This window comes from Polyodon spathula, chromosome 7, assembly GCF_017654505.1.
Source record: "Polyodon spathula isolate WHYD16114869_AA chromosome 7, ASM1765450v1, whole genome shotgun sequence".
NCBI classification, from domain to species: domain Eukaryota; kingdom Metazoa; phylum Chordata; class Actinopteri; order Acipenseriformes; family Polyodontidae; genus Polyodon; species Polyodon spathula.
In genome coordinates, this window is record NC_054540.1 from 36,320,985 (window position 1) to 36,343,808 (window position 22,824).

General features: G+C 40.5%; 1 protein-coding gene across 10 annotated transcripts in view; it reads right to left on the reverse strand.

Annotated features, from left to right (window-relative positions):
* The window catches only part of LOC121318597 (ELKS/Rab6-interacting/CAST family member 1), a 369,254-nt gene that overhangs the window by 244,760 nt on the left and 101,670 nt on the right, over positions 1-22,824 (reverse strand). For all 10 annotated transcript variants that reach the window (XM_041255448.1, XM_041255447.1, XM_041255446.1 and 7 more), the window contains 2 exons: positions 9,548-9,685; positions 7,449-7,589 (listed from right to left, as the gene is read on the reverse strand). In XM_041255448.1, coding sequence (XP_041111382.1) covers positions 7,449-7,589; positions 9,548-9,685 — 279 coding nt within the window. The remainder of the gene's footprint in view (positions 1-7,448; positions 7,590-9,547; positions 9,686-22,824) is intronic.

Genomic DNA, 22,824 nt, shown 5'->3' on the forward strand with positions numbered 1-22,824 from the left:
TAGTATTAAAATGGAAACTCTAGGGAGACACTGCAGTTTTAAAGAGATTTAACAGGATGGAGGCAGGGTATTGTTCTTGCAAGTTGTTTTTAGGAATTCCTCTTAACATTGTTCAGATAATGAATGTTAATATTAATAGCATGATTTTCGAAAGCGGCAAAATAAGAACAAGGTAGCAAAATGATTTTTAAAGCCTGATTAATGTAACCACATCACTTGATTTATATCTCTAAAGTGCCAACAAGTGAATACACGACTCATTTCATCTACACACTTTTAAAGCCATATACTTAGTGACCCAAGTCAGCTGTTAGAAATCACTTTGCGACTTAGTCCTTAATTTGCCCCTTTGGAAAATCATGCTGAGAGTGTATACAGAAATACATATACATTGAACTGCAGTACAACTTGAAGCCTTTCAAATCTTATATAATTTTCAATATCACATCAGTTGGACGGCCGACATAAGTGTAGAAAGGTGGGCCAGGCTTTTCAGCAACAGGCCAGCTGAGAGAAATTGAATATTGAGCTTAAAGAATTAAAGACAGCCTAACCCTAAACCAGTACAATTTTACATTTGCCCGTCTTTCTGCACCAGGTAAATAGTGTGGCTCACCTTTCTGCACCTCTGCAGGAGGGCCTGTGTGAAAGAACTTTTGCTGGTCTCAGTCCAGTTTTACATCACAATAATATAATGAGCATTACATCACAACAATATAATGAGCATTACATCACAATAATATGATGAGCATTACATCACAACAATATAACGAGCATTACATCACAACAATATAATGAGCATTGCATCACAATAATATAACGAGCATTACATCACAACAATATAATGAGCATTAACTTGCAAGTGGGCTAAGGGATGTTGCAGAAGAAACAAAGCAAGGCTATGGCAGCTTTAGTCCTCTTCTTAATACTGCATGTGTAAATATAAGACAGCAAATAAGAATACATTGATTGAAACTAGGATTAAACACTGTGATTTCCCAGACAGACATCTCCCAGAAAAATCTAATTCGGTTTACCCGGTCAAACGATACATTTAGGCAAATTCCCATATGTTTTGACCAAATATAACAAGTGGTATCCAAAATCCATATACTAGAATTTCATGTATGCAATACTTCTAAAATATATACTTTTCTTTAAACAGGAGGCATATTTTAGTTTCCTGGCAGGTGAGTGTTGCTGCTGAAATCACCTCTTCAGTATTACAGGTTTAATCTAGGATGTAACTGGAGCCGAAAGGGTCCAGTGCGATTCTGGATGATCATTCCTCTGCCTGGGACCCATGTCTAGAACAGGGAGGAGGTTTGCCTGGCAGGTATTTGTTTTTGTTGCATTGCTGAACAGGGAAAATGACAAGACAGCAGAGTGGAATGCAATAAGCCTCCTATGCCCAGCAGTTTCACCCATTCCAATATCTGCTTGATTGGCCCCAGTGTATATGTAATAGGCTGAGGTGTGTCTTATTAAACTTGTAGTAAAACTAGCAATGGATCAAACTGCTATGCAGTGAGAGTCTTATTTCCAACACTGGGAATAATTAGGATTTGACTATAACAACATACACCCCACTGGAGAAGGCAAAGCTGGATTGTTTTTAAAGTATCCAGAAACCCACTTGGATTGTTTAACAACCAACCATTTAAAATGTTAGTCTACTTGACTTCCATGGTTTAAAATGGTAGCATTTATCACATAAAAACTCCTGCAAAACATCATTCAAAGTACTAGCCATTAAATCCAGGATAGTTTCTTAGCTTTGAGGAGGCAGAGGATTAGCACAGTATTTAAATTATTTGACAGAATGCAAAGGGCAGGGAATCCATCTTCCTGTCTATCCTCCAACACACTGCCTCGGCAGGGCTCTCTGTGATTGGGGGCTGCCTGCATTACTATTTGTTATTATTTTTCTCCTGTTTTTTTTTTACTCCCTCAATATAAAATGTCCAAATATTAAAAGAGCAACCCATTACTGTGCAATCTAATGATGCTTTTCCTATAGTTTCTTGTTCTGGCATCTGTTAAATTGGACTGAATTACTCTTCGGCAGCAGCCTGGTAAGAACTCTAAACAGGATGATCAAAAACACTAAAGGAGGATAACATAACATCCTCACTGTACTACCAGTCCCATTCACACCCCCCCCCAACATTAAAGGCGAGCCAGCATTCCCCTATGGACGAGTGTGGCAAAGTGGTTGGTAAGGGGAACAGGTGTAGCAGTGATGCGGTGCAGGAGTGATGAACAGACAACAGTGATTCAGTGAACAAGTGTTTATTTGTGCTGTTTCCAGGTCTGGCGACCGTCAAATAATAAATCCCCGGCAGTACACAACAATGTGTAAAGCGCAGGGATGGTGAATAACACAGTACAGTCTCGAACAGAAACAAAGGCATGGTCACCAGTCCTGAGTGATATTCAAATGTGCAGGTGCTCTTTGCAGTGGTGCTCCGGATAGTGCTTTACGTGGCGACAGCTCTGGAGGTGTGCTTTAACTGTCTAGTGGTGCGAAAAAGACAGACAGTTATAAACAAAGATAACACATAACACGTATTTCATTCTGAGAGCTCCTCTCTCAGTCCTTCTCTCCTCACGTTACCCAAACGAAGGAAAAGATCAGCGTTACCCTGGCCCCTATATGTAATCGCGCATGATATCTAGGTAAACGGTTGCAGCTGCCTTATTACTTGCAGCTGCCTCTCGTTTACCTTTCAAATCAATACGGTCTTACAACAGAGTCTCGCTTCTTTCCAGGCTGACCCACTTCCCTGTCCCGGAAACGAACTGTCAGGCCAGCCCTTCCAGATACTTCTCCTCTCGTTCTTTAGCGCCCTCACAGGTCGGGAGGAAGATTTATCTCCAGAACTCATATTTCTGTCACATATCCCACCGCTTAGAAGGAACACTCGGCTAAATCTACCTTCCCCATCACTCCCCCCTCCCGGGAAAAATAATCTGCATTTTGGTGGTCTTTCCCCGCACGGTGTACCATGTGGTACATGAAGGACTGCAATGCCAGATACCACCGAGTTATCCAGGCATTGCTGTCCTTCATTGTGCTTAACCACGTGAGTGGGGCGTGGTGTGTGACCAGATCAAATGAGTGTCCTGGCAGGTAGTATCGTAAAGAGTGAATAGCCCATTTAATGGCCAAACACTCTTTTTCGACTACGGAGTAGTTGCGTTCCCGAGGTAACATTTTTTTACTCAGGTACAATATCGGGTGCTCTACTCCAGCTACTTTTTGGGACAAGACTGCACCCAAACCTACATCCGATGCGTCGGTGTGGAGGATGAATCTCTTGGTGAAATCCGGTGTGATAAGAGTGGGGGCCTGGCAAAGTGTACGCTTAATAGTATCATAAGAACATAAGAACATAAGAAAGTTTACAAACGAGAGGAGGCCATTCGGCCCATCTTGCTCGTTTGGTTGTTAGTAGCTTATTGATCCCAAAATCTCATCAAGCAGCTTCTTGAAGGATCCCAGGGTGTCAGCTTCAACAACATTACTGGGGAGTTGATTCCAGACCCTCACAATTCTCTGTGTAAAAAAGTGTCTCCTATTTTCTGTTCTGAATGCCCCTTTTTCTAAACTCCATTTGTGACCCCTGGTCCTTGTTTCTTTTTTCTTTTATCAAACGCTCCCTGACACTCAGCTGACCATTTAATTAAATTTGGAGCACTCTTTTTGGTGAGGTCGACTAACAGGTTAACCACTGTAGCGTACCCGGGGATGAAGCGGCGGTAATAACCGGCTAAGCTCAGTAGTGACCTCACCTGAGTCTTGGTTTTGGGGATCGCTGCATCAACCAAAGCCTGGATTTTGGTGACTACAGGTCTCACCCTTCCATTCCCCATTAAAAAAATCCCAAATATCGAGTCTCTGTTTTGGCAAACACACATTTCCTCAAGTTAGCTGTCAGCCGGGCTGCCCTTAGAGACTGAAGAACGGCCTTAACCCTAGCCAAATGCTCTCGCCAGGTGGAGCTGTAAATCACCACGTCATCAATATACGCTGCTGCATATTCATGATGTGGGTGTAAAATCTGGTCCATCAGTCTCTGAAAGGCAGCGGGCGAACCATGTAGCCCAAATGGCATGGTTTTAAAGTGGAACAGCCCTTCTGGTGTTGAAAATGCGTTTTTTTCTCTGGAGCTGCGGGTTAAAGGGATTTGCCAGTATCCCTTCGTCAGGTCCAGAGTGGAAATAAACCTCGCTTTTCCCAGTCTGTCTAAAAGTTCGTCGACCCGAGGCGTGGGATATGCATCGAACTTAGCAACAGCGTTCACCTTTCTGAAATCCACGCAGAAGCGGTTGGTGCCGTCTTTCTTAGCCACTATGACGATCAGACTGCACCACTCGCTCCTGTACGGTTCAATCACCCCAAGCTCGAGCATATTCCATGCCTCTTTGCGAACACCACTTCGTCGACTTTCCGGGATCCGGTACGGTCTCTCGCACTGTGACACCTGGTGGAGAGATAATGTCATATTCAACTAAGTTTGTTCTGCCGGGCACATCATAAAAAACATCGCTGAACTCCTCAATAAGCTTACGCAGCTCTCTTTGCTGATCCGGATCCAATTGTTCCCCCATTGAAATCGCTCTTGTGCTCAGGGTCTCTGGGGCTATAAATAAGACCTCCCTTGCCTGCCAGAGCTTTAACAAATTGACATGATAAATTTCACGTTCATTTCGGTGATTGGGCTGTCTAATTTCATAATTTACTTTCCCTATAGCCCGAATCACCTCATACTGCCCCTGCCATTTAGCACACAGTTTTGATTCTGATGAGGGAAGTAGCAGCATTACCTTGTCCCCTGGTCGAAAAGTTCGAATCCATGCATTTTTGTTGTAATGCTGCTGTTGTCGGTGCTGAGCCGATCTGAGGTTGTCTTGGGCCAAACGGCCGACCAAATCCAGACGATCTCTGAGTAGGAGCACATACTTCACTACATTTTTAGGCGAGGTGCCCCGCAAAAGGGATATCATTCGCCAGCCTCATGACCTCGGTCCGACAAGACGGGGGAACCAATAATTGTGTTACATGTTGTCCTGTGCCCACGGCTAGGTTTACCCTATATAGTAATTGCCCCTTTATACTGAAATGTGGATATACTAGTGGCCCAGCACCATCAACATCCTTACCTTCAATGGACCGGACCTGCCCCCAGGCGTGCACCAGTGACGGGTCGTTCTGTTGGCCCCGCACTAGGTCCGCGCTTGTGTACCACGGGTCCGGTACATTGAGAGGGGCTGGAATAACCTCTGCCCTAGTCGGCCCAGTAACCTCGCCCTCTCGGTCGCACTGTGTTCCCACTCCCTTCAACTGGCGTTTGTTACCATTACAGCACTCTCCCACCAGACCCCAAAATTCTCAAGGCCAGTTTGACCGCCTCCTCCAGGGTGTCAGGGTTGTGGCGCCGTATCCACGACTGGGTTTCGGCACCGACCGCATGAAGAATTGTTCTACCACAATGGCTTCCCCCATTTGTTGAGCGGTCTTCTTCTCCGGGGTCAGCCAATGGACCATGTGGTGGCACAACCGCTCTGCGACCACCTTGGGGCGTGTCTCCGGGGCTCTCCAGTACTCGCGGAACCGCATCCGGTGGGTCTCTGCGGTGATGTTCAGACGACGGAGAATAGCCTGCTTGACTAAGTCATAATTGGTGGCGTACTGGTCGCTCAGGGCTTGGTAGGCTGCCTGAGCCTCACCGATCAGGCAAGGTCCCACCTGGCTTGCCCAGAACTCCCGCGGCCATCCTGCCGCAGTTGCTAGCTGCTCAAACGCCATCAAGGTAACCTCCGGATCATCCACCGCCGTCATTTTCATGGTCCGTGCCTTCGGGGGCGACATCAATGATGTTCCGGTAGCGGTCGCTCCGGTAGCGGTCGCTCTGGTAGCGGTCGCTCCGGTAGCGGTCGCTCCTGCAGCGACGGCCAGCCCTACTCCGTCTCTCCTCTGCATCCCGTCTGATCTCCAGTGCCTGCAGCAATTCCACCAGTGCGTCGCGGTCCATCCCGGATCTGACACCAGGTGTGGCAAAGTGGTTAGTAAGGGGAACAGGTGTAGCAGTGATGCAGTACAGGAGTGATGAACAGACAACGGTAATTCAATGAACAAGTGTTTATTTGTGTTGTTTCCAGGTCTGGCGACCGTCAAATAATAAATCCCCGGCAGTACACAACAATGTGTAAAGCGCGGGGATGGTGAATAACACAATACAGTCTCAAACAGAAACAAAGGCACGGTCATCAGTCCTGAGTGATATTCAAATGTGCAGGTGCTCTTTGCAGTGCTCCGGATAGTGCTTTACGTGGCGACAGCTCTGGAGGTGTGCTTTAACTGTCTAGTGGTGCGAAAAAGACAGACAATTATAAACAAATAAAGATAACACAAAACATGTATTTCACTCTGAGAGCTCCTCTCTCAGTCCTTCTCTCCTCACGTTACCCAAACGAAGGAAAAGATCAGCTACCCTACCCAGTTACCCTGGCCCCTATATGTAATCCCGGATGATATCTAGGTAAACGGTTGCAGCTGCCTTATTACTTGCAGCTGCCTCTCGTTTACCTTTCAAATCAATACGGTCTTACAACAGAGTCTTGCTTCTTTCCAGGCTGACCCACTTCCCTGTCCCGGAAACGAACTGTCAGGCCAGCCCTTCCAGATACTTCTCCTCTCGTTCTTTAGCGCCCTCACAGGTCAGGAGGAAGATTTATCACCAGAACTCATATTTCTGTCACAACAGGTCATGCTGATAATGGAGATGTTTTCTGCTGTACAATGGCTGTCCAGGGTAGTGGAAGGCAGATCAAAACTGCAGAGATGCTGGGGCAAGGCTAGAGCTGCTCCTGCTGTTCTCATGAGGATGGATGCTGCCTCTAGTCTAGCGCCGCCTTCCTTCATGAAGGATTCAGAAACTGATCAGGTTTCTGCAGATATGGTTGGGTACCCCTCATTTAGGCCAATGATACAATGGGTACAGACACTAAACTGCTCCCTCTCTCGCAGATGCAGGAAATATACTGAATAATCTTCAGAATTAACGGCGTTGGATGGAGAGGTTGAATTTGTTTAATGCAGGGATGGGAATAAGACTCCCATTATTGTTCAGCAGTTTTAGCCATTCCTGGTTTTATTACGAGTTTAAAAAAACACATCTGGATTTGGTACCTATACACTGTGGCTAATCAAACTCGTAGTAAGAACTGGAATGGGTGAATCTGCTATGCACTGGGAGTCTGATTACCATCCCTGTTAATGTGTTAGATTGTAGCAGACTAATGGTTTGGGAGTTGCAGTAGATGCAGTTCCATTTTTTTGTGAATATTTCAGTGACCACCTGTGATTTGCTCCTGTATCCCAGGTGGGGCACGCCTGCCTGTGCTGTGCCGTGCTTTGTCGTGCTGTGGAGTGCTGTACCCACCTCTTTGTCGGAAAGGTCTCCTTGCAGCTGGCTGACCTTCTCCTTCAGTTCTTTGAGCTCCTTCTTGTTACTGTCGATCTCCTCTGTCTTCTCACGCTCGTCCCGGTCCCTGTGCTCCTTCAGCCTCTCGATGATGCGTTCCTGCGGATACGCACAGACCCACTCAGCTTCCGCGCAGCACACTCATTACAAAATAAAGTACAATTATTATTGTGATTTATTTAATTGATAGACCTCTTTATCCAAGGAAACTTTAAATGGGAAATCATTCAAACTAGAAGCCTTTCTCAATGTTGTTTTTTATCACTCGAAAATTAGGCAAACGTTTAGAGAACGTTAGGCTTCTTGTTGTTTTAGTACTACTCTGTATTCTAGGCCCCTAATATACAGATTTACTTCCCAGGGTTTTACAGGTCAGACTGATTGTTAAAAATGTGTATTCAGCAAACAGAAGCAGGTGAGACAATTTAGCATTCGTCTCACAATATGGCAACTTTATGTATTGCTATTATATTTATCTAAAAAAATAAATAAATACATTATATAAAATAAAAAAACAAGCAAAAAAGTGACTTTTGTATATCTCATGATAGCACATTAAAATGATCAACTAACAAGGCTTTATACAGTATGTAGCTTCTTTTCAAATTGGCAGGTTGATTTCAAAGTTGCTTAACTTTTCTCAAAAAACAAAAGGCACTGTTTACCGATTTCTTGTACAATAAAACCCTGATTATCCAGCATTACCTTGGTAGTTGACCTTGCCAGTAAGACATTCCCAGCGCGGTCACCTCTACTAGCTGGTAATGCACTCTAGTCAGGGTTCTATTGCTTAATTAAATGCTGGGAAAGCATGAATGTATGGTAATAAAGCCTTTAGAAAAGTTGACAAATCTTGGTTGACAAAACAAAGCTGAGCCACATGACAGCTGTGGGGTTCATTTAGCATGTAAAGTCTTGCACTTAACTTTGACCCCCGCTTTCCAACGTTCCTGATCTTTCTTATTAATTATGCAAATGCCGTGCCCTAAACTTGCTTTAAAGATGATGGGGGTTTATTCTTTAAGTGTTTAGCTTTAATTAACTATACATTCCACTGAGTAATAAAGCATTGTGAATGCATTTAGAAATTGAAAAAGAGTCATAGCGTTTGTCACTGAATTTAAGTTTACAGCTACAGAAAACATAACATTGTCCCTAGAATGGACTGGCAGGAATGGCTTTTACAAAGGGGTAAGGGTTCGTGTGGTTAAATATAAGGCAAGCCTCATCAACCTCCAGTAACCTCAAATCACCAGCATAAATAGTGAAAAGGAAAAATACGTTACATATAAACTTACATAACCCCTCATCCCATGACATAATTGTCCCTGCTGTGCGACATTGGGGATATGTGCGTAATGACACTTTTAAGTGTGTACATATTTCTGTTCCTAAGTGGAAGAATGAGGTTTGAGCCATGCATTATTTTAGCTTTTTATCCCTACATCCAGGCAACCCTGCCTACCTGCAGATGCAGAGTCACCCTGCTCAAGGAGACTACATGAAAGACAACTTTCTTTCACAAGCATGAATCCAAACAATACGGGGCTAGCAGCGCCTCAAACAGTCACTGCATTTTACACAGAGCTGGAATACCAGAACCTGGCATTTATTAAAAGTGACAGAGGGGAGCGACCCAATGGCATCTCTGTTTGAAACCAGGTCAAGCGCAGAATAACGTTCATGGAATTCCTCCTCGAACACGCTGACAGCACAATGCATTCATCATGTCACTGGCAGGGAGGGGTGTCTGCATCGATGCAAAGGGTCACTCACCGCTTACAAGCTTCTAGCTCCTTTTGTTTTGATTTTCAGTTTTAAAAATGCTGTGTTTCTTGTTCTGCTCTATTTTATTTTTCTTCAAGGAAGAGCATGATTTTTACTAGACTGGCTGAGAACCAGGCTGTACTTGCCCGATCGTCTTCCACGAAGCTCTGCCAATGCTGTACTTGATAAGAGAGATTTGATATGGTAGACTCTTCATTTGAAATGAAACAGAAATGTATCAGCATGGCCCAGTGTGGGGGACACCCAAGGTTTAGGTGTGGCACACTGACCTTCTCAGCCAGAGCCTCTTCCAGCGTGGTCAGAGCGGTGTCCGTGTTGGAGGTGTCGGTCTGTAGAGACTTCACCCGCTCCTTCAGGCTGGCCATCTGCTTCTCCTTGTCCCGGAGCTGCTCCTGCAAGTTCTCGATCTGCATAGGAACAAAAACACCAAGAGCAGTATGTTAGCAAACGGGCGTAATGATTCATCGTGGATCCATCAATTGTAATGCTATGCAACGTCTGTATGGTGATAGAAGCCAAAGAAAATCACATTGGGCAGCATATGGATAGAAGACTTTGAAAAAGGGACCAAAGTCGCCATGATGGGCCCGAGTGGAGCACGTTAGCGGTGTAACAACTAATTGTGTAGCAATGATTTGTGACACTTTCTTTACAAGATATATTGTTTCATCACAAAAGTATGCATCATTTGTATGGTGACACAAGAAAAAAAGAACAACAACACTCACAATATGTGTTTTATAGTCGGTATGAATACTGTCACAGAGACGGCCGAAGTGGGCGGCGTCAGAGCCAGGAAAAGTAATGAAATACGCAAAACACAGGACGGATGAAATGAAATGATGAAGACGCCTGTTGGCGCCGGTTTAATACAAAATAAAAGGTTTAACAAACACGAAAAACACAGGACACGGCACTCCACGCCAAAATAAATAGACAAACAACAGACTAAACTTAACAAAACGGTGCACGGACAGACACTGACAAACACGGTGAGCGGATACTTTCTCCTCTTATTATTACTACTACTACTGCTTATTTCCTCCGTCTCCAATCCCGTTCTCCGTTCACCGAACACCCAACCCCAGTATGTGCCAACGTGCATCTATATATACTATTGTGCTGGGATTCAATTACCAATTAATTATTCACTTGAATCCCAGCACGTGAATTAATAAAGTGCAATTCCCCGTGCTCACATATTACTACATTTTACTTGCACGTGAAGTGCTGTGCAATCCTCGTGCCTAAATACACATATACATTTTTAAACACTCGTGTTACACAGACCCGTTTATATCCCGTGTACCAATGACTATACACCAACATTTAAACATACCACACGCAACACATAACAGATAATATACACAGGGGCGGGCACTTTGTTACAATACCCTACCATCTGTTTTCTTTAATAAAACAGTCCATTAAATGACCATTTGATCGTATTATGCACCATACATCATACAAGCAGGACCATGACCTGCATATCATGATGTATGTTTTTTGATCCATCAATGTATTTACAATTTGAAACTTGTTTAATTTTTTGCTGAACGTTAAAACGGGTGATCTGATTGTAATGAAACTTTTTAGAATAACCATCACTAAAAAAAAGGTGCATTTTCAATACATTTTGTGTTTCATTCTGCGTTCCCAGTATATATTTTGTTGCACTTGTTTTTGATTATTTAAACCCTTTGCATGCAGTCATGTAGTCTAGTCATGTAGACCGCAATACCAAGTTTGCAGTGGGGTAATGGGAAGCACACCCCACTCGCGTTGCAGTAATTCATCTGTGCCAATACTAGTTGGAGGACATTTTGAATACTTTGTATGCAGAATCGTAAAAAGCCTTAACATTAATGGTGTGTACCAAACCACAGATTTGTGAAACCCAACTGTAATAGTTAGCATTACTTTTTTTTTTTTTTTAATAGCTGCCAGGGAATACCTTGAAACATATCCAGTAACTCTACTATAAACATTATTTTAAACCAATGCCCGGTGTCCACAAATCAGTTGCTGATTAAATTAAGCAAAAGATAGCAGAATGTTTGGAAAAAGATTAACTGGACCAGTTTCTGCCAGACAATTTTATTAAAAAAAAAAAGAAAAAAATTAAAACAAGAGGAACAAGCTTTGGCTGGTATAGCTGGCAATGAAAGGAGAGATGTGACGTGTGTCAAGTGTTTTACCTCTTTTACCCACTTTTAACGGCAAGTGACAAGATAATAAATGAAATACATAAATGCAATCCATCAAAGAGTTTTAGATAATGGGATCTGTACGCTGCTAAAAAAAAAAAAAAATATATATATATATATATATATATATATATATATATATATATATATATATATATATATATAACATATTTTTTATAAAACCATTCTAATATATTTTTTTTAAAGATTTCTTAAATCAGAACTTTAGCATTAAAAACAGAGCACAGTCTCAGAGTCTCCTGCTCACTGTTCTCTTCATGAGGTGTTGCTCGCTCTTGAACCTGTAAACAGTTACAGCAACACATGGGAGCATGTAACAAAATAAAATAAAAAGGTCCCCTGTACCCTTTGAAAAACAGTTCCCAGCTTCAAGCTGCTAGTATTATTTATATTAATGATGGCTCATATAATTTTAAGGCAATGCATTTTAAATGTTGGCATCAATTATAATTACAATTACAGCAGAATTGTTTGCTGAAAATGCAACTGCAATTAGAAGGATTTTTTGTTCAATTACAAATGCATAATTGAACTGTAACTGATCACAAATTCCAATCACAATATAGTACTGAACAATTCCCATTGTAACTGACTCCTGGTCTGCTGCCTGCCATTCAGTCCTGGGCTATATCTACTACGAAATAAGTCAACCAAATTCATTCCATCAGTGACCCAAGCCGAGAGAGAGAGACGCACACCGTGTGAAATCCATTGCCTCCACAGGAATTCTGCTCCTTTCACTTACTCATTCTCGAATTCTGTGGATAACTCCGGCCGGATTAGGGGGTCAAGAGCCACATAATTCTTAAAGCTTCAAATCTGTTCAGGGATTTAAACGCCATTCCTTTGCTTTAATATAAAGGAGTGTAAAAAGTACCTATTTAGGCACTTACTGCCTGGATCACAGCAAGGATCAGAGGATTGTACATCTGTAAACTTCCTTCTCAATTTAAAAGAAAGGAAATAATTTACCAGACTCATTCGCACAATTGGAGATCTATTTACTACCTACTAGTACATTTTGAACACAAATGTCTTTAAAAGATGTAATCCACAGTTGAAAAAAATAAAAAAATAAACAAATATTAAACAGCTCCACTACTAATGCCTTGTAACAGGATGGCGTGTATGGTGACGTCAGACCCGGTAGAAACACTCAGTACTGCCAGGTGAAATGTGAATTTAATGTGTTTAAATTTTGTGTTTAATCAATAAAACAGAAAATAAAAGGTTGCAAGACAAACAAAACACAGGACACGGCACTGGCAGCCAAAACAAAGAGATGAAACAAAACGGACTAACACTAAACAAACAGCGGACTAACAGACAAACAAACATGGTGAGTCAAGACAATTCTATTTACCGGTTCTCCACTCATCAAACACACAACCTCGAGTGAGTAAAAGCATGCTGCTTTTATGCAGCTGTACCGAGACTCGATTACTAATCAATCATTCAATTGGAGTCTCGGTACAACTGCACGTGAATTAATAAAAAGTGCAATTCCCTGTGCTCACATATTATTACATTTTACCTGCACGTGAAGTGCTGTGCAATCCTCGTGCCTAAATACAAATATACATTTTAAACACTCGTGTTACACAGACCCATTTATATCCCGTGTACCAATGACTATACACCAACATTACCGCACAATACACGTAACATACAACACAAATAAATTGCCCAGGGGTGGGGCACTTTGCCACACGCCTACTGAAAAGAAATTGCATAATGCCACAGTTCAATAATTCATAAACGTAGTTAAAACACAGGTTAGACCATGTTGACAGTAAAATGTACACATACTACACTATAAGGGCCCTTCACGAATTTACTGTTTTAAATATTCCACTATTGTTTACTGCATTGATGCACTAGAATTCAGTTAATCTTGAACAGTGTCTGGAACAGAGAATACAGCGCATCTTTCTAATTGGAAAGGGGCATATATGCAGTAAAGGGAACAGTTAACAAGGCGGAATATACCAAACTCTATCACCTATGGCTTGGTATATTGGCTACCCAAACTTGTTCAAAGTCCCATTACCTCACTATGTCTTTTGGAATCCTTAACAGCAAAGTTAACTGAGCACGTACTTCTTAATTTGTACCAATTGCACAAAGTGGTTGTTTTACATAAATGCTGAAACTATAGGCAGCATGAAAGGGGAATTATCCTTGCAACAGCGGAGCAGCAGCTGCATGGTGCTCATTGCTGGTGCACCCGAGTCTGCGGATAAAAAGCTTTGTGCTGCAGGCTGAGGGTCAGGAACCTCTCCTCAGGGTGTTGAGATTTGTGTAAATGCCAGCTGACTCTGACATTAAACCACAACCCCCGGATAACAAACACAAAACTATGAACCATTCAGTGCTAAGTCGACTATGCTTGTACGTTTTGCATGACAGATGTGACAGTGTAGAGATTCAGGAATAAATGTATTAAAATAGGGGGATTTTAATGGTGTATTCATATTATATATACAGTAGTTTGCAGAAGTATTCACCCCCTACCAACAATGTCACATTTTATTGAATTACAAATAATGTGTGCACAGTTTTTCAAACAAACTTTTTTTTTATTCAAAGCTGTAGTGATTAAACTGAACACTGTTATATGAGGAGGAGATTAAATGTCAGCAGAACTTGCAAAGAAAATGCACAAAATGAAATTTACTGGTTGCATAAGTACTCAGCCCCTTAAGTCAGTACTTGGTAGAAGCACCTTTTGCAGCAATTACTGCTATGAGTCTTTTTGGATAGGTCTCTACTAGTTTTGCATAGGAGGATGGTGAAATTTTTGCCCATTCTTCACATGAAAATTGCTCCAGTTCAGATAAGTTTGTTGGGGATCGTCGATGGACAGCAATCTTCAAGTCTTGCCATAAATTTTCGATTAGATTCAAGTCAGGACATTGACTGATCCACTGAAAACCAGAAGTACTGGTACTGTTAAGTCTTCTCATGTACTACAGAAGATGACCACCAGTGATGATATAGAAGTATTCCTGCTGGAATTTGAAAATACAGCAATGCGGGAATGTTGGCCCAAAGACAAGTAGGCTGGCGTGCTTGCACCTTTTTTAGTGGGAGATGCATAGAAAATGTATTATAACCTGAGCCCCAGTCAGGAGGAAAATTACAATCACTTGAAGGAGGAAATACTAGCCCAAGCTGGTGTAACCAGGGCATTCAGAGCACAGAAGTACCACGCATGGAGTTATAACAATACTAGAGTGCCACATGCTCAGGTGTTTGACTTAATTCACCTTGCCAACAGACGGTTCCCACCAGAGGTGAATTCGTCACGACGCATGACTGAAATTCTTGTGATGGATCGATATCTTCACGCAGTTCCTGCTCCATTATGTGAACGGGTGGGTCAAGGAGACCCTTTCAATGTTCATGAGTTTGTGACACTAGCTGAAGAGCTTGCCAAACCACCACCCTCACCAAAGAGCACTGCAGTTAATCCTGCTGCTGCATTTCTGTGATAGCATCACTGTACCATGGGTACCAATAGGAATTAAGCCATATATTGTAAATGCAAAGGTGAATGGAACGGAGGCAAAAGCACTCATAGATTCTGAAAGCGTGAACAGTTCTGTAGGGAACATAAAAATGACCCTACACTAGAGAACATTAAGAAAAGGGTAGCAGAGGTAAACGGTGTGCCAGCAGAAAATGCAGTAGTAAATCCACAAGAACATTTCACTATTAAAAATGATTTACTATATCGAAATACAATAATTAATGGTGCTTCTGTTGAATAGCTGCTTGTGCCAAGAGGGTTCCTAAACTGTGTTAAAACTAGCACACAATTATCTGTTTGATACACACTTAGGGGGAGAGAAAACCTTACAACACATTCTCCAACGGTTTTATTGGCTCGGTATAAAAAAGGTTGATCAGTTTCTCTAAGTCCTGTAGCGAGTGTCAAAAGGCTAGCCCTCGACCTCACCTTAGAGCACCACTGGAATCCATGACCATTGTAGACATTCCCTTAGAGCATATTGCTATGGTGAGGCCTTGAAAAAATCAGCCTGAGGGCATAAATATATCCTAGAAATTATGGATTATTCCACTCGATACCCAGTAGCCTTTGGAGGAATGCAACCTCAAAGTCAATAGCTAAAGAAATCGTACAACTGTTTTCAAAGGTGGAAGTTCCCAAGGAGATCCTTACTGATCAGGGAACTCCCTGTGTCAGTAAGTTAATGAAAGATTTGTGTGGGTGGTCTGGGCTGCTCTGTATTCCCAGCACTGCCCCAGTACAGCCTCAGCAGGGAGACAGACACAACTGCCTGTAAAGGTGACCTGAGTGCCAATTACTGCCAGGCAATAAACCTGCTTACCTGCATCTTTTAGATTGCTATATTTTCCTGGCAAAATGCGTTTAGAAAACTATCAGATATTGTTGACTGAATATGAGCAATCAGGCCCATGTTAAACCTGGTCTGAAATGGTTAAGGTTTAAAGAGGAATCACACAATATAGAACTAGCAAGAAACAACTTCTGACACACTTCCACCTGCCTCTGAGACTGATATGAGTGGATTTGAAATCAGACGTGTTCATCTCCATCAGAAAAAGATCGATATTGAATCCATTTCAATTGGGACTCTAAAAATGTATAAATAGCAATTACATACACTACAGAACTGCCCAGTTTTATACTGGAACAAGAAGATAATGAGTTTTACAGATCAGTGTCATGGTGTAGATGGAAATGTGGCATGTCTATGAAAATGCTGTTACAATATTATTCTGTAGTAACTTCTTGTTATTTTTATATTGTTTAAATGATTGTATTGCTGATAATGTGCCTTGGCTGTTTAAAATGGATATCCTCAAGACTCTAGTGAGACTTATAACTGGTTCAATAACTCAACGTCAGGATAGAACTGGGAAATATTTATGTTTCAGTCCCAAACCGAATCCGTATTAAAACACAAAATATGCAGCACTCCTCAATGTGATCTTCATGCCCAGGTGATTTATTGAATGTTTTTAATCGCTGGTTCCCAGTTGTTGAGAGCAATCACATTTTAGCACAGTTCATTAATCCTGACTGGGATGAGGCCAATGTCAGCAATGCATGTTGAGACCCCATTATATTGAGCCACAGTAATTCAAATTCACAGGAATATGATTACTGTCTGCCTGTCATAACGAAATTTTTTCCTTGTATTTTGATAACATTACAACGTTAGGTGCTCAGTTGAACCTAAACAAAGTCTATGTAGTTTCATGACTATATACCATATAACAGGACATTTTGGCTGGTATTAAATTCGGATTTGCTACCTTGGTAGATTTTGACGGTTTTTGAATTGCCGTTTTTCATTTATCAGGTTCACAAAGAAAAATGCCAGTTTTGTATTTCTACTTTTAATTTTTAAAATACATACAATAATGAAATCTGTCTTCTAAACCAGTATCTCGTTATAGCATCTACAATGTCACTGCAGCAACTTGGAGAACAACAAAGAAGAGTTTACAGCATTATCATAATATAGTCCTTAATTTTAAGATGTAATATATATACAGCTCTGGAAAAAATTAAGAGACCACTGCAAAATTATCAGTTTCTCTGGTTTTACTATTTATAGGTATGTGTTTGGGTAAAATGAACATTTTTTGTTTTAGTCTATAAACTACTGACAACAATTCTCCCAAATTCCAAATAAAAATATTGTCATTTAGAGCATTTATTTGCAGAAAATGACAACTGATCAAAATTACAAAACAGATGCATAATAATAATGTTCTTAGTGCTGGTGCTGGTGCTACATTTGGCAGTGGCTTTGTGATGCTGAGACCATTAACTCATTTCACCATTGATATAGAAAATAATCATTTTTTGGCATCTTGTCAAATCCTACCTAATCCTAGGATTCCCTCTTGTCCTGTCTGTCACCCCTGACTTTCTTTGGTTGAAGAATGGTCAGAAATCACTAAACAATCAAGCCAAAACCTCACTGATAAATATCCTAATCGCTTAAAAGAGGTTATTATTGCTAAAAGTGCCTCAAGTAGCTATTAATTTCATTTTCCTTGTCAGGGTATGAAATACGAAGTATGAAGTTTGGAGTTTTGCAAAAAAATTGCTGAAATGAATAATTGTAGACATCTACTTCTTGTAACATTTTCCTCATCCACAAAAGCAAAACTTTTGCAACTAAAGACTTTTCCTCTAATTCTTTGTTTTTGAGAACTGTCTAGGAATTAAACATTTTTGACTACAACTGTATATGTGTTTTTCACCTCCGGTTTACAGAATCCTGATGTAAGGATAGTCCATCACAACGAATTAAGTGAAATGCAAGAAAAATTGATTTTCACAATATAGTCAAACCCTTTTAATATCACTTCAAAAGTAACTGAGCAAAAATGGTGACAATAATCGGGAGCTGAATCCTAAGCCTAACCCAAAATAATCATTCAAACACAGAAGAGTGTTGATATTGCACTGTACAACAAATATGCCTGCTTTGGTTTAGGTTTTACATGCATTACAAGAGTAATCATCAGTACAAATGTCTTCTTGAACGTCAAGTCACCTGCATATACAATATGCAGCTTACCTGCAAGTAAACCTTTGTGTATACTTTCCCAAAGGGATCATAAGCAAGCAGGACAGCAGTTGACTGACTGATAAATGTGAGTGATATTAACTACTGTGATATTATCAGGAGCTTCTTCCCATTGACTGCCATTATATTCTGACCGGTTCATTCCACTGTGGGGATAATAAGCTGAGGGTGACATTAACAGCGAGTGACATTAAGTTTTTCTGACTGTTCTGTAAAAATAAATATGGGTTCAATTGTTATTTATCCCTTACAGTAAAGACAATAGAGGCTGTGATGAAAGTGTACTGACTCAATCGGTTATTTGTATTATAACTACAATGTAGAATCCAAATGAACGGATCCAGCACTTCTTTCCAACCCTTACCTGCTGTATATTCATCTATCTCTCCAAATCAGAATATGAAAGGGACATTAGAAAAGCTCACTGTGTGCTGGTACATTTGAGCCAACTACTGCACAAAAAAAAGAGGAAAGAGTAGAAAGAGCCAAACATTCCTCCACCCCCTGGAGGGAGGGCTAGCGCAGGCTTCATTAATCATCATTACACACCCACGTGTCCCCAACACCGCCTCGCCTGACAGCTGCTGAAGGATCTCCGACAAGAGAACTCGCACGGCTATGTAGCAGCAGTAGCTTCAGACTGGAGCAAGTCTTATCACTGATCATCAAAGCAAGCTCCCCCCTCCCCGCCCTCCCTCCATGATTACACAGTGGTGATGTTCCAAATCCACATCCTGATAAGAATGGAAAATGTATTGGTTTGCTGCAACCCTCCCTAGCCGTTATTTTAACCTGGTTTTCATACTCAAATACACACACATCAGTTCACTGTTTCTTGGTAAGTGAATGAATATTTTTTTCTGTTTCTGTGTTTTATGAGCAAAGAGGACTTGGGGTAAATCATACACTGAAGTCCCAGTAGACACAATGCAATACTGATTCTGGTCCTGATGAGAATGTATGGTGTTTAATGAAACACCTATGAGGTGGTTTTTAGTCTTGTATCATGATACACATCTCAATCACAATAAATTATAAAGGCATTTATCACCATTCATTGATAGACATTTAATCTTTTTCTTAATATATGCACATATGTGTTTGTGTGTGTGTGTGTATACATGTAGGTATGACAAATTAAAAAATCAGGTCAACGGTAATTTTTTTTTACATTTAGACATTTGATATGATATTTAGAGTGTTATGTCTGGTTACTGACAGTCACTCTGCAAAACTTTTATTAACAAATCACTAAGGTTAATACGAGTTTTGTAAAGAAACTAAAAAACATAATCTGCAACAAACACACAGACAAGAAGCTAAAAGAAATGTTGTCTTGTACCAGAACACTCCACAAACAGGGTTAACGAAGGGATACGATCAGAATCATTATAAAAAGGCAACACTTTAAGGATTTACACTAAATGTACCCACTAACAAAAAAAAATGCAGAAATTGCAAAATTTCAAATACCATGTACAGTATTGTAAAAGGAAATAAAAAAAAATAGAACAATTCAAGACTGATGATTGGCGAGGTTTTGCTTCTTTACAGAAAAAATTAAATAGTATATATTTATGTATATAAAAAAGTAATCTCAAAACTTCAAGTTCTGTGAAGTGCCAGAAGCCACCAAGCATACTGTGGATTCCATCTCACTCAGTAATGCAAATGAGACATCTCAGAATCATCTCAGAGACGCAGATCAGCAGGGCTTGACAGGTAAGTGGCAGAGCGCCAGGTCGATGTCTCTCTCTGTCTTGGCTTTGAGCACAGAATCCTTTGTTAATTAAAAAAAGTTATATCAAACTTCCAGATGTCAAAGGCAAAGGGAATTGCATTTCTCCTTGTGACTAGTATATACCCTCTGACACAGCAAGTGTAGCATATAGGGTTTCCAAGTGAATCTCTCAACAGTAAGTAAAAAAAGGTTTGGTCCTGAGTTTATATTTTAAATGGTGGGGGTGTTCAGAGGTGCAAATGTTTAAATCAAGGGAAACAGACCCCGTAAAGTCCTGGTGAATGTATGGTTATTTTCAAATTATTTTTAAGTAAATTTGCTTGCCCGTTTTAAAATAATTAATTTGATGGCTCCCCGAGTGGCTGAACTGGTAACGGCAGAACCGCATGTACAGGGTGAGTTGTACAGGTTTGTGTCCTGGCTGTGTGGAGTTGACAATCATCACTAGTGTTTCCGCAGGGATGAAAGGCAGAATTGGCAGGGATGGTTTCACCTCACTACGCCACATCATTCCTTGCTTGCCAGATGCGGGGCAAACTCAAACTGCATGGGCCAGTAGCGTGCCAGCTTCTGCTTTCCTTTTGTATTTCAACTTAATCTGTTTTGCCCTGTTAAGTTATGTTGAAGCAATTATGAACAAAATAGGATTTGCATTGGAGGTGCAAGCATTAATATCGATGCATCGATTATTGATCATCTGTCCTTAAATTTTACTAAGCTTCAACTACATTTTGGTAGATCAATGCATCAAATTAGTACCTAGTTTTAAGTCTCCTGTTGCCGGTTTGCATTAAAACCTTGAGTGTGAGTATGCTGTTTCTAGTGCTAGTACGATAGATTAGCACGTTGCTAGGATACACACTTCAAGCCTACATTACACTTTGGACAAATCAGAAGTAGGCCAAGAATTAATGTTTTCTTAATTTAAAAATTAAGGCAACATGTTTGGTTTTTTTTGTTATCTACTAATCTACCAATTAAGCTGATTTTAGTACGACAGTTACATTAGTTAGGGTTTGTGAGATTAATTCAAATGCTTTTCTTTTGGACATAAAATGCAAACAGTATTGAAAATACTTCAGTTAAAATATAGTATTTGTTATTATCATTACAATGTTAATCTGATGCAGACACACGCAAAGTCTTTTCAGTTGTTAAAAACGCAAGTCCTTTGTATTTCTTTTTTTTATACTCGGAAGTGATCTAATTTGAATGCAAGTCATGCCTTTTTGTTTAACTATTATGCAAAGCAACGTTTTTAGTTATTAGATCTTCAATTTAAAAAAAAAAAAAACTAACATTTGTTTATTTTGAATAATCAAAGATCAATGCATCGATTATCTTTTGCCGTTTGCATCTCTAATTTGCATTGTTAGTTTCATTATTTTATTATCCGAGATAAGTTACTCCAGTTTGAAAATGGCCACCATAAGGACCAATTTCACAAGGGATTTGTATTTGCTGTATTGAATTGATAGTTAATCTTACAAAAATAGTATCTAAACTTCAAAATCTGTTATCACTATGATCTAACATTACTGATTAACCATGCTTTTAAATCATAGTTAATCTAATATACACCATATACTGAGGTCTTGGTTGCCAGATGAGTTAGACCAGAAAACTTTGTTTCAACTAGTTGCTGTTTCAACTTGCAGCAATAATTAAGGGACAGTTGGAACACAGGACTAAAATGGACTGGAAGTGCCATTTGATTAAGACCACTGCCCAATAGAGTTAAAAAATTAAAAAGTAGGTTTAACAAGGGTTTATTATAATGCAGGTCATGATTTATATAATCTATAAACTGTGGGTTAAACCTTTGCTAAATTGATTTTGTTCCTTACCGCTAGCCAGCATCACAAAAAAACCAGAATTTATTTTATATTGTTTTTTTCTTTTTTTATATCAATATCATTATCAGTTTCTTTTTATTTTATATTAGCTAGTAATACATAATCTCTCTATCACATTATTATAATGATCAGCTGTTCACTATTCCTGTCACTGATCTGACTTGTGAACAGCTAATCGCTGTTATTATTTCATTGGGAGAGTCGGTACAAATAAATCGTAGTCAGTGCAGATTAGGACACACTACTTTCAATTTAAGGGCAAACTCAAAATCCTGTCCTGTCTGACAGTAAGTATTGGACCCAGTTGGAAAGTCTAGTAGAGATGAGGCAACCTAATTGATTAGCCTATAGACATTATAACAGTACTCGGTACTAGCTAATTGCTCCAATAGACTTTCGCCTGCCGGACTTCCCCTTAGACGTTTTCACAGTTTGTTGTGTTACAACCTGAAATCTTTTTTTCCCTTTGATTTACACAACCTACTCAACAATTTTAATGTGTGAAAAAAATGGGGGGGTGGGGGTGCAACCAATTGCCTTCAGAATTCACACAATAAGTTAAATGGAGTCCATCTGTGTGCAATAAAAGTGGTTCACATGATTTCAGATTAAATACACCTGTCTCTGTAAGTTCCCACAGTTGGGTAGGGCATTCAAAGCAAAGATACTACCATGAAGAGCAAGGAGCTTTCAAAACAACTCCGGGATAAAGCTGTGGAAAGGCACAGATCAGGGGAGGGGTATAAAAAAGATTTCAAAGGCACTGAATATCCCTTGAAGCACAGTCAAGACGGTTATTAAGAAGTGGAAAGTGTATGGCAGCACTTAGAATCTGCTTAGACCAAGCCGTCCTCCCAAATTGAGCAGCCGGGTAAGAAGGGCATTGGTCAGAGAAGCCACAAAGAGGCCAAAGACAACTCTGAAAGACCTACAGCGTTCCATGGCTGAGATGGGAGAAACTGTCCCATGTGTCAACAACAGCTGAGGTATTCCACAAATCTGGCCTGTACGGAAGAGTGGCAAGAAGGAAGCCATTTCTGAAAAAAGCCCATGAAAAATCCTGCTTGGAATTTGCAAACAGGCATGTGGGAGACTCTGAAAAGATGTGGCAAAAGATTCTGTGGT